General features: G+C 42.4%; 2 protein-coding genes across 5 annotated transcripts in view; both read left to right on the forward strand.

The window, feature by feature from the left end:
* LOC135485889 (elongator complex protein 3) overlaps positions 1–18,928 on the forward strand; it is a 680,015-nt gene that overhangs the window by 550,736 nt on the left and 110,351 nt on the right. The gene's annotated exons all lie outside the window — the stretch shown is intronic.
* Positions 11,380–18,928, forward strand: part of LOC135486891 (uncharacterized) — a 41,012-nt gene continuing 33,463 nt past the window's right edge. Inside the window, exons 1-2 of the mRNA XM_064770045.1 lie at positions 11,380–11,557; positions 11,798–11,992. Of these exons, the coding sequence (XP_064626115.1) occupies positions 11,499–11,557; positions 11,798–11,992 (254 nt within the window). The 5' untranslated portion in view covers positions 11,380–11,498. The remainder of the gene's footprint in view (positions 11,558–11,797; positions 11,993–18,928) is intronic.

The following is an 18,928-nucleotide window of genomic DNA, read 5'->3' on the forward strand; positions in this document are numbered from 1 at the left end:
GCAAGATTTAGCATGGTCGAGCCCAGTAAGATCACCCTAGCAAAGCGAGGGTTAGTAATGGGACGTAGCTTCATGGATACAGAGAGCAAAGCCTGTCCACTCAGGATACTAAATATCACCGATGATACCGTGACGCTCAGCAAGGGGACAACCGCTGGCATCCTACACCCAGTAGAACACAGTGTAGAAATTGGAAAAGAAAACCATGAAACTGAAAGTCCTGATAAAGAGAAACCAGCTGAGCAAGAGGAGCTACCAGAACATCTACATGATTTGTACAAAAGAAGTACAGAAGACCTAGAAGAAGGTGAAACACACAAAGTGAAAGGGTTACTTTTGAAATACCAAAGCATCTTCGCAAAATCGAATGGTGACTTAGGGAGAACGGGATTAATTAAACATGAAATAGACACAGGTGACGCCAGACCTGTTCGTCAGTTACCACGACGTTTTCCTCCCCCCAAGCAAGATGAAATCACGAGGCAAATCAAAGACATGTTAAAGCAAGACGTTATTGAACCCGCAACCAGTCCTTGGGCTTCTCCGATCACTCTGGTGACCAAGAAAGACGGGTCGACAAGATTTTGTCTTGATTATAGACGCGTAAACGAGGTAACAATTAAGGACTCCTATCCCTTAAGTAGAATAGACGATAGTTTAGACTGTTTAAGTGGGTCCAAATGGTTCGCTACTCTAGACTTAGCCAGCGGCTACTGGCAAGTAGAGATGGGTAGTGAGGGGAGTAAACAACGCAGTACTTTCTGTAGTAGGAGTGGGACTTACAGATTCAAAGTTATGCCTTTCGGGTTATGTAATGCAAGCGGTACCTTCCAGAGATTGATGGAGAAAGTCCTTGTAAATTTACAATGGGAAATATGCTTAGTTTACTTGGATGACATCATCACAAAAGGAAAAACAGTCGACGAATTAGTAGCGAATCTCGACCAAGTGTTCGACCGTCTCCAAAAAGCTGGACTCAAGTTAAAGCCAAAGAAGTGTCATCTATTCCAAAGAGAAGTTCTATACCTAGGACATGTCGTATCAGAAGCAGGGGTAGCAACAGATCCAGCAAAGATAGAGTCAGTAAAGTCTTGGCCAGTGCCGAGAAACCCAAAGCAAGTACGATCATTTCTAGGACTGGCGGGGTATTACAGAAGATATGTGAAGTCTTTTGCTGACATTGCAAAACCATTGTACAGGTTAACGGAAAATAACAGGGACTTCTGTTGGACAAGCGAAGCTAACTCAGCGTTCTTGAAGTTGAAGCAGAAGTTAATTGAAGCGCCAATTCTTGGATACCCAAACCTTACTGATCACATGATACTCGACACAGACGCAAGCGGTTTTGGAATCGGCGGGGTTTTGTCTCAAGTACAAGACGGTCATGAAAGGGTGATAGCATATGGTTCAAGATCACTCTCCAAAACAGAACAGAACTATTGCACAACCCGAAGAGAATTATTAGCAGTGGTGACATACGTTAAACACTGGCGCCACCATCTGTCAGGACGTAACTTTACCATACGCGTAGACCATGCTCCTCTGAAGTGGATCATGAAGTTTAAGGAGCCGGAAGGACAATTGGCCAGATGGTTGAATGTTTTAGGAACGTATACATTTGAAATAGTACATCGCGCAGGGAAAGCTCACTCAAATGCGGACGCCTTGTCAAGACTTCCGTGTAACCAATGCCACAAACTCGGATATCCCAAGCAGGACCCCACTTTAGAGATTGATCCAGAAATAAACATGATAAGAGCAACTGACAAATCAGTTGAGACACACCCTATTCGTGCGATCACGAGGCAGTCAAGGAAGAATGGCGAAACACAAGAGAAAGCTAGGGAAACCAGGCCAACGACTAGTTCAAGTCCCATTACGGACGAAGAAGACACACACTGCAATTGGACCCGCGAGAACCTGGCCACCGCACAAAGAGAAGACCATGCAATCAATTGGATGATAAAAGCAAAAGAAAATAAAAATGAGAAGCCCGATTGGCAGGAGATTTCCTCAGAGAGCAGAGAAATAAAATTTTACTGGACGCAATGGGATCGCATGCAATTGGAAGACGGAGTGCTTAAACGGAAGTGGCACGATTCAGATTCAGAGAAAACTTGGTGGCAGACACTACTGCCCAAACAACTAAGAGATGAAGCTTTCATGCAGCTGCATGGAGTACGTACGGCAGCTCATCTTGGCGTGAAGAAAACATTAGACAAGTTCAGGAAAAGATTTGCGTGGTATGGAATGACATCAGAAGTGACCAGACGTATCCTTAGTTGCGACATCTGCTCGTCTAGGAAGAGTCCTCCAAAGAAAAGAAGAGCGCCCATGAAGAAATACCGTGTCGGTAACCCTATGGAAAGAATTGCAGCCGATATACTTGGGCCTTTACCGAGAAGTAACCGAGGTAACGAATTTGCTCTAGTGGTAACAGACTATTTCACCCGATGGGAGCGGGACGTTTCGGAGCCGCTTTTCAGTTTCACACAGATCAAGGATCAAATTTTGAGTCACACCTTATGGCAGAAGTATGCAAACTGTTGGACATAGAAAAGACAAGGTGTACGCCAGGACACCCACAATCCGACGGAGTGGTGGAACGTTTTAATAAGACGTTGTTGAACATGCTGGCGTCGTACGTGTCAGCAAACCAGAAAGATTGGGATGAACATCTACCATATCTCATGATGGCATATAGATCAAGCAGACATGAATCTACAAGGGAAACTCCGAATGCGCTGATGCTCGGTAGAGAAGTTAGTCTACCAATTGACGTCATGATGGGACTGCCGGAGTCAGAACAGCCTTTGGAAGAGACAGAATATGCTTTGGATTTAAGAGAGAAGATGGAAAGTGCTTTTGAGCATGTAAGACTTCACCTAGATACAGCACAGTCAAGACAAAAGAAGGTATACGACCGTTTGAAAAACGGATCGCCTTACAAGGTTGGAGACGTAGTGTGGCTGTGGAACCCGATCAGGAGGAAAGGATTTTCGCCGAAGCTGCAGCGAAATTGGACAGGACCGTTTATGGTTGTTGGAAAGATCGACGACGCAGTATACAAATTGCAAAAGTCAAAATGTTCCAAAGCTGTGGTGATACACTTTGATCGGCTAAAACCATATAAAGGCACAGAATTTAAGACATGGGAAATAGAGTTGAAGACAAACAACAAGACACACAAAGACAGACATGAAAACAATTACGCAAATGATAACGAGAACGTCGAACGACATGGGGCTAACACTAGTACAGGGACACATGAGAACAAAAGAAAAGAAGGGGTGATGGTGGTCGCTACGCAACCTTTCGCACAAACGCTTACGGCGCCATTGATTCCAGCTAACGTTGAAGAACCTTCTCCCAGAAGTTTCTGGGATATTTTAGGGTTGTAGCTGTCCTTTTTTTAGATGCTCTTGTTGAGACTCATCATCGATATATCGTCGTTTCAGGATGGGGTTTCAACACCAATGCACCCTGTGTAGAAGAACTTGTCGTTCGATAAAGGATTTGTCGTATCACTTACGTAGGGACCACCCTTTGCCAGACAACCACAGCAACTATTATAATCGAAAACGAGGACATGACTACAGCCGCTCCCGTAGCCCACGCGGGCAGAGACGCCGGGAAGTTTCCAAACCACATCCCAGAGAACGACCTCAGGAGCGCGAATCGAGGATAGCAGAACGCCGGCAGACACCCGTTGCAGTAAATTCCGTAGTTACACGCATTGTACCTTCCCTTGAAGACGCGAGACAGCCGTCACAGCAGCCGGCCGGGAAGTCCACGATTCACAAATGCACGGAATGCAATACCATCACCACCCGTCGCACTACCCTACGCCGTCACTATGAAAGGCAACACGCTACTGCTTATAAAGAAAACGGTTTCCCTGCAACAATGAGAAGTGAGAGGGCGCAGTCTACTAGGCCAAGGGCGAAGTCAGTAGCTTCGTCAGAAGAACGATCTGAAGCGGTCCCCGTAGAGCCTTTACCCAGCGATACGCCGACACAGAGAAGGGCACGTAGCAGCAGCAGTAGCAGCAGTAGTAGTAGCAGCGACGAAGACGTTGTAGTCGGAGAAGCCGAGCCTCATGACGAAGGAGATAAGGAGAATAGAGCGCCAATCCAGGCTATGTCTAAACCAGAAGTTCCCGTACGCCCGACTCGTCCACCAGGAGAAACGGTACTCAAGACCTCACGTGTCTGGGTTTGGCCGGACGGCCTCAGAATGGAGGAAATCATCACCTATCCGGGATCTATCTAGTTTCGCACTTGAGGAAGCAGCACGTATAATATATATTCGAAATTGTTGTTGATCGAACTTTATTGTCATTTTTACTGTTTAGCAAGCATGCATTCGGACTTGGCGATCGAACTTTGAATTGTAGTAGTAACTACATCCTTAATGGTTGAGGTTGGACTTTTGCAGTTAAAGGGAACTGACAGAGTTTCTAATAGTTTAGATATACAGTTGGACTTTCATGTGTATATTAATAATTTTAAAATAGTTGAGTTCTTAGCTGCTTTGAGGGGAACCGTTAGTATTGTGTAAATAGTTGTTATGGTATATCTGCTGATCGGTTACGTGAAGTTTGGCTAGTTGACAGTTTGGATAAGTTTAGTATAGGATAAGTCATGTGCAGTCAGCAGTGATAGAGTGACGATTTAATTTGTTTCATATATCTATATTGCGGAAGTTTAATCGTGCGATGGTACGCACTAATTTTAAGTGGGGGGCTGTTGTAATGCCAGAGATCGGGAAAAACCAGTTGTTTCCGTCGTCATGACGACGTGTGACCATATTTGGAAGGGATTCTTCCGGTAACTAATTTATGTAAGTAAACAGTGCAGACGCACTTCTATTTTTTCTTCTAACTTCAGTTTAAGATAAGTTCGGTAATGCAAACTTGCGGGAGGCATGTATTTGTACTCTCTAGTTAGGTTTTGATATATTGTAGATGTATTTCTGTCGCCGTATTTATGATTCAGAGCTTTCATTGTAGCGCGGTTTCTGCGTGTATATTTTCACTGTACATTCTCGCTGAGATTCGGCCTTTTTACCCCGTCTTCCGTCGATGATTACGACCGTAATTCTTATTCTATTTCTAAACGTAGCCTCAGGTTTGATTCATCTTGCAATGTAGAATCAAACCTGTGTGTTCATTTCTTTATAATTCCCAGTCTTTATAGTTTAAACATCGTTTTTCTGAAACGTATCTACGGCCTTTCTTCGTCTCGCATCACTGTTTACATTTTTGTCGTTACGTCATGTCATCTGTTGTCCTCGCGTCATGACTGGCCGAGGCACAGGTGACGTCTCTCTGTTTGTAAATATTGGCACGTGTACGTTCTGCGGGAGTGGTGAATGGATCGCCGTAGGTGCAGGAAGCATCCGAGGCAGTGTAGGTTTTAATGTACAAAGTGAACAAAGTTTTGATTAGATTTAAACTGTATTTCTTGATTCAGTTATTCAACGTTTAGAGTGGATCTTTTAGAGACCAGACCCAGAACGCAAGAACTGTCAGATATGACAATACACGTTCGCTCGGTTCTGCAATAGCGTGGTTTCAGTGTTGGAGGAGCGTGTAACGTTGCCGCGATGATACCGCCACCGAAACAACAGCGCGGGCATGACGTCAACGCATAGCGCTGCCATCTATTAGGAACTGAGGGAACTATTTCACAATGTCGCTCATTTCCAGTGATGGGAAGATTATTTTCAAAAATCTGGACCGAAAGAGGTTAAATTCACCAGAGTATACAATGATATCATCTTTTAGCATGGCCAAGAATGAAGAAATATACAGAAATCAGATGAAAAGCACTAAATTTTAAGATAGGAACAAGGATAGGGTTGATTGAGCAAAAATAGTACATGTACTCATGCCCTGCTCGGACACCCCTCTGCCCGCACAAAATCCCCCCCCCCCCCCCTAAAGGTATCAGTGACCAAAAAGTACACCAAAGTGACCTACATCTCAACAAAGAGACAACAATAGCCACTGAAAAATGCAATTCCATGATCTATATGGTGAGAAAAACGATATGAAATGCCTGTATTTCATAGATATGGGTATTTTTACAATGCACTCGAGCTCGAGCTCGAGTCGAGCTTTGCTCTCTTGACGAAGTCAGAGTGGGCCTACATCCTGGGTAGTTGTTTGTGAGTTGTGTTAGAAAGAATAAGGCCTAGATTGGTGTGTGATTGGTGAGTACATACCCTAGTAATAGGAAAAGTGGTAAGATTAGAAATGGCCTTTTTCCTTAAATTAGCCGGAATGTTTTCTAGGGCTTAATTTAGGAAAGTCTTTCTTTGTCTTACTTGCCTTTTCCTATTACCTTCAAAATGACAAAAATAGGTTTTCAAAGAGCGCCCCCTATATGGCAGACCAGCAGTCAAATTGCGCTGATTTGCATTCTGAAGGAAGGTCTTGCCTAGGGGTACCCACACACCAAGTATGAACTCTCTGGGTCAAGCGGTTAAGAAACGTGCCACGATTTTGTCAAAAGTTAACGACGGACGACGACGACGACGACGACGACGGACGCCAGACGCCGCGGTATCGTATTAGCTCACCTGACAGGTGAGCTAAAAATGACAAATCTGACATTTCTCGCCAGTGTGAGAGTGGCGCTATGTTGAGGGCTAAAAGCCTGTCCTTATAGCTCAGTTGGTCGCCGAGCATGTGCCTAGTTGCCCGGCGTTGAACACGCTCAATTTTAGTCAAGTTGTCTTTTGTGAGGGGATCCCAGGACACAGTATTATATTCGAGTTTAGACATGATTAGAGACTCGAAAAGAGGACGCATCAACCTAGGATTATTTCTCTTATCGAAGACCCGCCTCACCGTAGCCCAAGTCTGGTTGGCTTTCTTAACAATAGCATTAATGTGAGAAGAGAAAGTCAGGTCGCTGCTCACAACAACACCAAGGTCCCTGACCTCGTTCAAATTTGCCAAAACTTTGCCATTGATGTTGTAATAGTAGACACGGGGATTAACCCTTCTGGTGAAACTCACTACTTGACACTTGGGGGCATTTAAGGTCATTCCTCACTTCTTACACCAAATGGCTACCTTCTCAATATCGTCTTGAACCGATTTAATTACTCTATACAGCTTTGAATCATCTGCAAAAAGTGACATCTTGGTATCAATATTCACGACTTCAGGCAAATCATTAACATACAATAAAAATAGCATCGAAAAGCGAGCATAACCCCTCAGCTGATGAAGGTCGAGGGGAGGAGAATGGTGAAGTGGGCTTAAGGGCCATTCATTTAGTACGTACGCATCTCACGGGGGAGGGGGGTCAAGAATTTAGGGTGTCATTTGTGTACGCTGTACATTTTCCTGTACATTTCTACAATTTTTTTGCGTACAGGGGGGGGGGGGGGTAGGGGGTCCTGAAAATCGGGAAAATGTGCGTACGTACTAAATGAATGGCCCCTTAGTGGACTATCAGTAATGGTTGGAGGCTTCACCATTGACAAATAACAGGGAATTTGTACTATTTGACAACAGGAAATAAGTGAATTGATAAAGGTGCATGAGTATTATATATGTGGGGTGAAGCTATAATAAAAACTGAATGATTGTAAGTAGCAGCGTTTGTGAGATATAGGCGAAGAACTTTTCTCTAGTCACCTGAAACATACGGAACATACCAAAAATGAATTTGATGGAACAGTTTTCTCCGAAATTGACAGAAACCGATTCGAAGAATACCATATTGAGCATCGCAGCGAGCCATGAATATTAATACGATCGTCCAAGACATTTTCCTTGAAATTGATGGAAATCGATTGTCTCGTTGACTATTTGGCTTGGTGTCAAAGATGAGGAAGTTGTTATGGGTGTGAGATTCTGACTTTGAGGTCTCGTACTTGCATAAAGTTTGCATGATTAGAGTAATGCGACGGTTGACTCCCAAGATTCTAACCTTGTCACTGTCAGACTGCATGTTGCGTACTAGTATTTGTGTGGAGTTTGCAGCAATAGACTCCCGCGACGGTTGACTCCTGAGATCCTGACTTTGTCTGACACCAAGGTTTCCTATCAGTATGGAGTTTGCAGCAATAGACTCCCGCGACCGTTTCAATTACCCACTACCGCCTATGAGAAGAACAATGATATTGGAGCCTTTAATCCCAGATGAGATACTTGACATCAAAAAACTCAAAGATACTTGGAAAAATATTCAACAAGGCCTGAAGGAGATGGACATGGGTGAACAAATCAGCTTCGATGACTTCCTCCAACGACTCAATTTAGATGAAGACACATACATCCAAGCTATTCAATCATCTCTGAAGACGACAACAATCTTCTTGAAAAGAAGCCCATGGGAGATCAGAGTCAACGCTTACAACCCTATCCTGCCGAAGGCCTGGAGACCGAACCATGATATATAGTATATCACAAATGTGTATGCGTGTGCAATGTATGTAGCAGCATATGTCACCAAAGGCCAAAGAGGAATGAGTGAGTTGATACGGAAGGCCGCTCAAGAAGCTTTCAAAGGTAACGATTCAATAAGGCAACAACTGCGATCAGTAGGCAACAAGATCTTGAATGCTGTTGAAATGAGCGCACAAGAAGCAAGTTACATCTTACTAAGTATACCAATGAGAAAATTGTCAAGACAAGTGGTTTTCGTCAACACAAACCATCCTGATGATAGAGTATTCCTCCTCAAACCCCAACTCGATCTCGAAACAATGGCCGATGACGAAGAAAATGTTCAAACTTCTATCTCTAAGTACATGCTCCGGAAACCACTGATGGTCAATTTACGTTATTTGACCCCTGTGACCTTGAAAAGTAGGTCAAATCAAAAACCCGGGTATTAGTGATGTAGTGTTATGAGTGCTGTCTGTCCTCATTAAAAAAATCATGATTTTAGCTAGCATAATTCCTGAGATAAAGCCAAAAGTAGTTTTTGCATGAAGCGCCCCCTGGGGCCAAGTGTAGGTCGAAAACCGTCGAAACTGCCAAAACGCACAATGGTACCATAAGACCTTCAAACCACCCAGAGATGAAATGCCTAGCATTTATGGTTACGGATATATGCTCCGGAAACCACTGATGGTCAATTTACGCTATTTGACCGCTGTGACCTTGAAAAGTAGGTCAAATCAAAAACCCGGGTATTATGTGATGTAGTCTCATGAGTACTGTCCTCAGTAAAAATATCATGATTCAAGCTAGCATAATTCATGAGATATAGTCAAAAGTAGTTTTTCGCATAAAGCGCCACCTGGGGCCAAGTGTAGGTTGAAAACCGTCAAACCTGCCAAAAGACACAATGGTATCATAAGACCTTCAAACCACCCAGAGATGAAATGCCTAGCATTTATGGTTACGGATATATGTTCCGTAAACCACTGATGGTCAATTTACGCTATTTGACCGCTGTGACCTTGAAAAGTAGGTCAAATCAAAAACCCGGGTATTATGTGATGAAGTCGCATGAGTACTGTCCTTAATAAAAATATCATGATTCAAGCTAGCATAATTCATGAGATATAGCCAAAAGTAGTTTTTCGCATAAAGCGCCCCCTGGGGCCAAGTGTTGGTCGAAAACCGTCAAAACTGCCAAAAGGCACAATGGTACCATAAGACCTTCAAACCACCCAGAGATGAAATGCCTAGCATTTATGGTTACGGATATATGTTCCGGAAACCACTGATGGTCAATTTTACGCTACTTGACCCCTGTGACCTTGAAAAGTAGGTCAAATCAAAAACCCGGGTATTATGTGATGTAGTCTCATGAGTACTGTCCTCAGTAAACATATCATGATTCTAGCTAGCATAATTCATGAGATATAGCCAAAAGTAGTTTTTTGCATGAAGCGCCCCCTGGGGCCAAGTGTAGGTCGAAAACCGTCAAAACTACCAAAAGGCACAATGGTACCATAATACCTTCAAACCACCCAGAGATGAAATGCCCAGCATTTATGGTTACGGATATATGCTCCGGAAACGAGATCAACGGACAGACGGCCCGACAGACAGACGGACAGACAGACAGACGGCGAACGCCTCGACAATACCCCTCTAGCCTTTATGGGCTGAGGGGTAAAAACAACAGTGGCCCAAGAATGGAACCCTGTGGGACACCAGAAGATACACTCTTGATAGAGGAGAAAACACCATGCATACCAACCCTTTGTTTTCTACCGGTAAGATAACCAGAAAACAACCTCAACAGTCTGCCATTGATACCAAAGCTCTGTAGCTTATGGATAAGTAAAAGATGCGGCACTTTATCAAAAGCTTTACTAAAGTCAAGATATACTGCATCAACCTGGTCCCCCTTATCCAGTTTCTCACCAATATCATGTAAATATTGCACCAACTGGGTGCTGGTGGAACGTTTGGCGTACACGTTGGACGTAATCTACAGTTTCGCGTATGATATAACTGAAGTCGGCCTTCCGATAAGTTCTTCCGTATCACTGAGCCTATTGGAAAATACCATCCGTCTTAGGTACACACAAATATGACAAAGGGCACCGTAATTGTCTCCCTGCACCTCGCAGCGATTACGGCGCGTCACTAGTGGAGAAATGCGTAGCACATTGACAAGTTGACGTATTTCATCGCTTGATTTGAACTTGAATTTGTATTGGCTCTGTACATCATTCAATCGTTCTAAGTCGAATCTTGGCAAATTTGGGTTAAATGTACTCTCTCTATCTCCAGTGTCCTCAAAAAAAGGTATTTCATGCATAAACGGCATTAATTCGTCGTCTTCAAAAGCAAAATGTCCAAGACGTCTGAGATCAGCCGTCATTTTGACACGAATGACTGCAATGACGTATATCTCACCATAACGACGCAGAAAAACGTTAGCGCTGCCCTATGCCAGTGACGTCAGTCACATCTGATTCTTGATTCGGGAATGCGAAAACCATATTCAGTGATTCCGAGAACGAGATCGGGAACGAGATGCATTCTCGGACGGCGTGGCGAAATCTCCCTACTATTAAAACTACCGAGCAATTTTAATATTCGAATGTCCCAGATATCTTCGGTTTCATCAAAAAAGTGTTTTTTTAAACTAAAGTAATACATGTTACTGGGGCTTTCTCCTTTTAAATCAACCCCGAGTACACCTTTGAACCATAATTGTTTGAGTAGGTACGTACAGCAGCAGTGCTTTCCCAGTATTTGTTTGCATTCTCCTATCAAAATACTTTATACGCCGTTGAGTGACATAGTTTGATAAAGCCATGATAAAAACGTAAGTGGCGTTCGGTGATCCATTTCATGGTTTCCGCAGGAACAGAGATAATTTTCCCACGTGGCCATGTTTGGTTATTCCTTTTGTCCCATGCCATATGGAACTGTCATGTTGTCATTTCCGTCCCAGACCTACAATCAAACCACCGAAATAACTGTTATTATATTCATTTCACGCTGCTCGGTTTGCGCTGTATTATCTATTCCCAACATCTCAGTAAAGACAAGAGACCAACCCATCATGAAGCTACTCATTTTGACCACCATTGCAGCTATTTTATATCAGGCATGCTCAGAAAAGTAAGTGCCGGTTCATTGAACTACACATTTATTCTGATAAACTGATTATTTCATTTGGAAAAGCAATAATCCCATATCTATTATTAACGCAGAATCCAGTAACATTGGGCTCCACCAACGACGCTGATCAGCATGTCGGGTCCTAGAGATTATTGAATATTTATATTTCATAGAATATTGTGTTTACTGGTAAATCAATGTACTAAGCTATTATTATACTCACTTGTTTGGCTAATTTAGAAATGAGGAGGGACAAAGCCACTGGTGCTGCAACATTGAACTGAAGCCATCCGTCAAGGAAGAAATGGTGTTAAAGCCAGTAAGGAAAACTAAGCTTATAACAAAGAAGGTGATCGTGGATTACGAGCCGTGTGACGATGAATATGACGAAGAAATCTTCAGCAGATCATGTCCTGTCTACGAGACAAAAAAGGAGTAAGTAACACCATCTACAACCATTACCCTGTGCAGACCTAAATAACAGGTCTAACATTTATAGGTCTTATATATTTATAGCAAGTATCCCTCTTCAATATGATATTCCAGGTGGGCGTGTGTACCGGGGCTTCGTTGTAAGCAACCCTTCGATGAAAGTTTCAACCCTTCGATGTTACCCCTTCGTTGAAAGTGCGATTACTGTCCTTAACGCAAGAGGGCAGTGGCATCTAATTCAACGAAGCATTGAGGCACGTGTTCAGTGAAAATGAATCTGTTTGCGTTGAATCTGCTTTTTTATACGGCAGCAGATTAGTGCCATAAAAAATATAAAAAATTAAATATTATCTCGTTATTACGAGATCTTTTCTCGTTATTACGCGATGTTATCTCGTTATTACGCGATCTTTCCTTGTTATTACGAGATCTTTTCTCGTTATTACGCGATGTTATCTCGTTATTACGAGATCTTTTCTCGTTATTACGCGATGTTATCTCGTTATTACGAGATCTTTTCTCGTTATTACGCGATGTTATCTCGTTATTACGAGATCTTTTCTCGTTATTACGCGATCTTTTCTCGTTATTACGAGATGTTATCTCGTTATTACGAGATCTTTTCTCGTTATTACGAGATCTTTTCTCGTTATTACGAGATGCGAAAGTGCACGTGTAACACGGGAGAACTGCATGACGGTCCTCTCGTCGGGGGGGGGGGGGGGACGGGGCACGTAAGTTGCGTCTGGGGAGTAGGGCCTCGGACAACTATTGTTATGCGACTAGTATACTACAAGAACCGAACAACGGAATGAATTGGAACTATCATCAGATCTATATTTTGCCACTATACGTGCACAAAACCACAACATACATGTAATACATGCTACATTTGGCCTCGGAGCCAAACAAAGAACTTCGCAACCCACATGTGAAATGTTTTAGGAGCAAATCTCCCCAAAAGTATGATCAACCAGAAGAAAATGATGCCGTGCCAGTGATGCCCAGTGCTTAGAGAAGGGGATGAACCATTGCCAAACGGAAGATGTATATTGTATAAGGTTGATTTTGAGGATTTAATACGGAATGATAAATAGGAAATCTGGTCTCTTGAGGGTCCACCTAACATACAAATCTCCCCCAGCAGGAGAGCTCAGAGATGAACTTTTAGTTAGTTCCCCTTCTCTCAGAGGACACCACTGACCAATACATGTATAACTTGACAGGGCTACACACGCAACATCGAGGATTAAAGCTCAGGATCAAGCGCGGGAAAGGTCCGTAATTTATTGACCCATATACCATCTTCGTGTCATAACATGCCTAATATGAGGGAACTTCTTGTACGGTTCTATTTCAATCTTGGACTGAACAATGGTGAAATTCTTGCTGCACTAGCAGGTAACCATGACATTACCATAAGCAAACGTACGTTGCATCGTGTGTTACGTGTACTTGGACTGTACCGTAGGAAAAACAAGTCTGATTTGCGCGAGGTAGCAGCATACATCGAAGCATTGCTACAACAAGGCGGGGACATCCATGGATACAGGTGGATGCATCTACGATGTGTGCAGCGCGGTTATGTTGTTTCTCTGGAGGAAGTTCGGCTCCTTTTGGTGTACGATTACGCTCTAGCAGAAGGATGATTCGCAGGGAATACTTTTCACGAGGCCCAAATTTTGTATGGCATTTTGATTCATATGACAAGTTGAAACGGTACGGTCTTTGTATCAATGTGTGTATAGATGGCTTCTCTCGAAACATAATTTGGCTGGAAGTTTATTCTACCAGCAGTGACCCACGAGTTATTGCCGGGTACTATATGGAAACTGTTGAATCAAGACACGGTTGCCCAGTAAAGGCACGTGCTGACATGGGAACTGAAAATGGACACGTTGCACACATGCAAACATTCCTTGCAGGAGAGAACAGTTTTTACTACGGTAAAAGTTGTCATAATCAGAGAATCGAATCATGGTGGGGTATCCTAAGACGCCAGAGTGCTGAGAATTGGATCCTAATGCTGCGACAAATGAAAGAGGATGGATGTTTCTCTGGTGACTTTCTTGATACGTCGTTGGTTCAGTTCTGTTTCATGAATGTCTTACAGGTAAGTTGCACTTCATGAACTCCAAGTCATCTTCATTGTTTGATTACTAGTATGCGAAACTAGGCGGCGTTTATCTGTTAGTACACTGGCCGGCAGATAAATGCCGCCAAAATGATCTGACATCTTGCCTGGACCTCGGTCATCCACAGTTTTAGTATTCACAGTTATTCTAAACACAGGAAATGTATGCCAACACGTTGAGTTAAATCCCCCAAATCGAACCTAAATGAGGGGGAAACGGGGGGTACCTGTCCCGGCTTCCCGGTAAGAAAAATGCCCATCCCGCTTCAGAGGCTGAAGAACCCTTATTTCTAACAAGAGTGTATATATTCAACGTGGGAGCAACCCCTTTTCATCTGTTAATATCGATTGTGAAGGGGACCACTTTCAGACTATGTCGCAGTATAAGTTGGCCTACGAAATGCGGGTGCGCATGCATAGCCTATACTAGTTTTGGGACAACATGCGATATTACGATCATATACAAGGGCTGAAGAAAAAAAATGTCCAGTGTCACCCGAGGACTGTACTGCAGTCATACATTTGAGAAGGATGCAAAATCTTTAAAATCCTGATCCCGATAGGTTAATTGTGTAGAGAACGATTAGAGCAGGGCCTAGGCTCTGACCGTACCATCAGCAACACAATTCCGACATAGTCCGATGAAAAACGACTGAGAGGCTCAGCCAACAAAAAACTAATCAGCTGATAGATTTGCATTTCCTTTCAGGACGAGTTAGACGAGGTCGTTCATTTGTGGAATACACACATTATCTCTCGGAAAAGGAACAATAATGCTCCAAGTGGAAGACCAGTTGTTATGTATTCTGTACCCCACTTATACAATGCCAGTGACCTCCTCATCCCGGTTGGAAATGCTAAAATCACGGTTTGTAAAAGTGAGTGCAGATTTCGAGGACATTATCCGTGTGACAGAGACGTCTTTGACTTATGCGTCTTGTACATGGATATCAATGGTTGGCTTCCTCCAGTGAGTCGTTACGAAGCTGTCGATCTATATACTAATCTGAGGAATTGCATTCTGGCCGACCTCTAAGGAATACACCAAAGTCCCTGTTTTGTGCATCACTTGAAGTGAATTGTCTAAAATATGATCTGTGATGAATTTATGGTAAATTTCCTCCACCCTCTTCACTATCAAGCTGCCAGCATAGCCAGTAGCTTTCCTAGTTGCCTCAGTGCAGTGTTCAATACACATGATTCGTTTTACATTACGTACATTGTTCAGTACGTTCTATGTACATTTTGCTATGCTTTGAGTGATTCAGATCTACGATCTTTGGAAGTTTGTTTACATACATGTAAGTTTGGAACAAGATTTTGGATAGTAATCATTAATATCTTTTAAATTCGTGATCACGATTGATGTGAGTATGAATAATTGATTAGGGCAAGATTAACGGAGACAGTGTGGATAAACGAGGTACATGTATTTGGACCAGATTTGCAAGTTGTCACTGCATCAGTTTCTACCGGTTCAATTTGGCGATGTGCCAGTATGAGTAGTGAGGATGTTGTGCAAATTTGTATCAAACCAGGCGCGGATCCAAGGGGGGGGGCACAGCCGGCCCATGCCCCCTCTATTTCTGAAAAAATCCTTGAAATTGACCATGAAATTATTAGTCGTGGTTCCACCTATCCCAAATTGGTCGGTTTTTGAAACCCGTGTCTAACCCGTGTTTGAAATAAGCCCACCTTGCGTTTACACCTATTTTCTCCATTTCATTAGCACTAAACCCGGTAAGAGAGGTCGCGCCTGCGGCTTCGCGGTACTTGATTTCAGAACAAGTACAACAAGTTACCAATGAATTCCAGGAAAAACAGCACAACCCTTGTCTATGAAAGGATTTGTACAAAGTGTGAACTTAGAAGTATTGGAAATGAGTTCAATTTCATTTTCAAATGCCCAGCGATTGAACATTTACGTCGAGAGTTTAAGGAAGCTAAGTATGCTAAGCACCCTGATGACCGAGGTTTGACTAGTTTATTCAATTCAAAGAAGAAGCATGAAATGATTTTGCTAGCCAAATTCATCTCAGCAGGATTAAAAGAGTATGCCCTCCTTCCTAATGTTATGTAACTAATTGTTGGTATCTTTAATACCATGTCATTGTTGTTTGTTAGAAATGTTACTTATTTTTGTAAGTGAATTTTATATCCTTATAATCAAACCCTGTATGTACTGTCAACGACAATTAGAATGTAAATTATATCTTATCTAATTCGTAGGTTCTCCTGTGTTTTTTTATGTATGCAATCAGCAAGCCGAGCTTATTGCGGTTCCACCAATCTGAAAGGCGGGTCTATTTTAGCCCCGGCAAGCTTGACGGGTCTAATGGACACGGGGTTTTCAAACACGGGTTTATTAGACACGGCAATAAATATGTGTACGCACAAGAACCCCGGGTTTTTGGTGGATTATTGACTATTGACTTCACGACTATTGACTTCAAAAGGATTTCTTTGCAATTGACCAGGAAATTTCAATACGAAGTACATGTATCATGTGTGCCCCCTCTTTTCTCAGAGCATGGATCCGCCCCTGCAAACCGTCATAATTCAAATGGGATTTACCTACAAGGTGTCATACATGTGTCCTGTGATTGTTTATCAGTCTATGTAACCTCATGATATATGAGGGAACGATGGTCCTTTTGTAGAGACTGTTGTCACGTGTTGATTATAAATCTACCAGCAAATTAGACGACTGTCAAAATTAATCATTGAATTTATTTGAATAAACAAATCGTTTTTGAATTACATCTTGGAGTAATAACCTAAGACATCGTTATGTTTAAGGAATTGAACCCGAGGCGGAGGACCTTGGTTGAGTTACCAAGACACTCTCGGGTGGAGCTAAAATTTCGTCCAAACCCTCGCCTATCGGCTCGGGTTTGGACTGTATTTTAGCTCCACCCTCGAGTGTCTTGGTAACTCAACAAAGGTCCGAAGCCGAGGGTTCAATTTCTATTCTAAAATACCTCAAACTTAAAAAGATAGGCCACGAAAATAACTTGAATATGTGCGAATTTGGCAAATTCCATCCATCGCCGGCCCGGCCGGAGCGCCGGTAGCGCCGTTGTTTACATTATGTTACGGCAACGTTACAGAAAATGAGACATGTACATTTTGTACAGCGCGCATAGGAAGTCCGCATCGGCTCGCTCAAGTGATGCTAAAATCCGCGCAAATGGGCTATTTGGAGCGTTTTTCTCGGCAAATATGTGTAGTGCTCATTAAAAAACTTAGTGTGGTTGATGCTTCCTTGGCTGATTTGTGTTTGAAGCAGTGTTTTGAGAGCCTCAAACTTCTGAAGTGAGCTGAAATTCCATTGACGTGACGTGTGCATGGTTTCCACATTTTAGTGCAACCCGAGGGAACTTTGGTAGAGCATCTTGGTTGCGTGTCCAAAACACTCCGCTCTCAGAACGAGGCTTATGCATTTTCCATTTAAAAGTTGACTTTACGGTACCAAGGTATTTTAGAATATTGCACAATATTGCACACACAGAGATGTGATAAGATATTATCAACTGGCCGCGGATTATACTAGAATTATACAATGTACTGGCCTACCCCATCTTAATGCACATGTCGATTATCTGCCCGCCGAATTCTACAACATTTCAAATAATACCAATAATGGTAGTATCAAATATACGCAACAAGTCGACTACACATACCCACTGATTTCGAAAAGCTCAAATCAAAACACTCATCATCACCTTTCCAGTAAAAACCGAACAAAAACAGAAAAACGGAATTTAAAGTCGACTACCTGCCGATTTGGACAACTTTTTATAATATACCATTATAGAGAAAATGCTTACAAAAAATAAAAAGTCGACATCATCAAAAACGCACATCATTATCATTCCAGTAAAAACTTTACAAAACAGAATGATAAATGAATAGTCGACTATTTACCTGTCGATTTGGACAACTTCGCTATATGCACTATTGTACGGTTAATATGCATACATCATTAACTTGACGTACATTAGAAAAATGTTTGACACAAAATAACAAGTCTTCTACCCGCCGATTTCAACAACATCAAAAACGCACATCACTGATATTTCAGTAACCTTACAATGTACATAAAACTAACGAAAGAGGATGATAAAATTAATAACTACCCATCGAATTCGACAACTTCGTATTATGCACACAACACGATTATTGTGAAAATGCTTACAAAAATAACAAATCGTCTACCCGCCGATTTCAACATCATCAAAAACACACATCATTACTTTTCCAGTAAAAAAAAAACTAACAACTAACTTAAACAGAATGATGAAATTAATGACTACCGGTGTAACATCTGTGGTTGTTCCCCATGTGTCAGTGTTTCCAAACAATAGGCAGCTAGAGAGACCACGACTTTTCAATAGGGGGGATACACAGAAAAACTTGTCAATCTATTTTTGAGCGTTCCCAAACAATGAGGGGAAACACTCAAAAACAGAAACACTCAAAAACATCACACCGGTCGATTTCGAAAACTTCGTATTAGGCACACACATCATTGACAGTAAAAAAGTCAGCTTACACAAAACAAATAATATCGTCATAATCTCAATGCACGCGTCATTACCAATTCAGGGAACCACATCTCCAGAAGAAAGTTATGACAAGGAATGATAAAATGTCTAAAAACACTACCGATCGCAAAAAATAGGGGGCATGAGATTAGCGTTCTTGCGACAGTTTAGAGCAAGTTTGGTAGAATCGGCTATACAAAGTCCATTACCCACACGTTGCTATTCAGCATCTCCAAAAATTCATTACGGAATTCTGGA

Source organism: Lineus longissimus, chromosome 4, assembly GCF_910592395.1.
Source record: "Lineus longissimus chromosome 4, tnLinLong1.2, whole genome shotgun sequence".
Taxonomy (NCBI): domain Eukaryota; kingdom Metazoa; phylum Nemertea; class Pilidiophora; order Heteronemertea; family Lineidae; genus Lineus; species Lineus longissimus.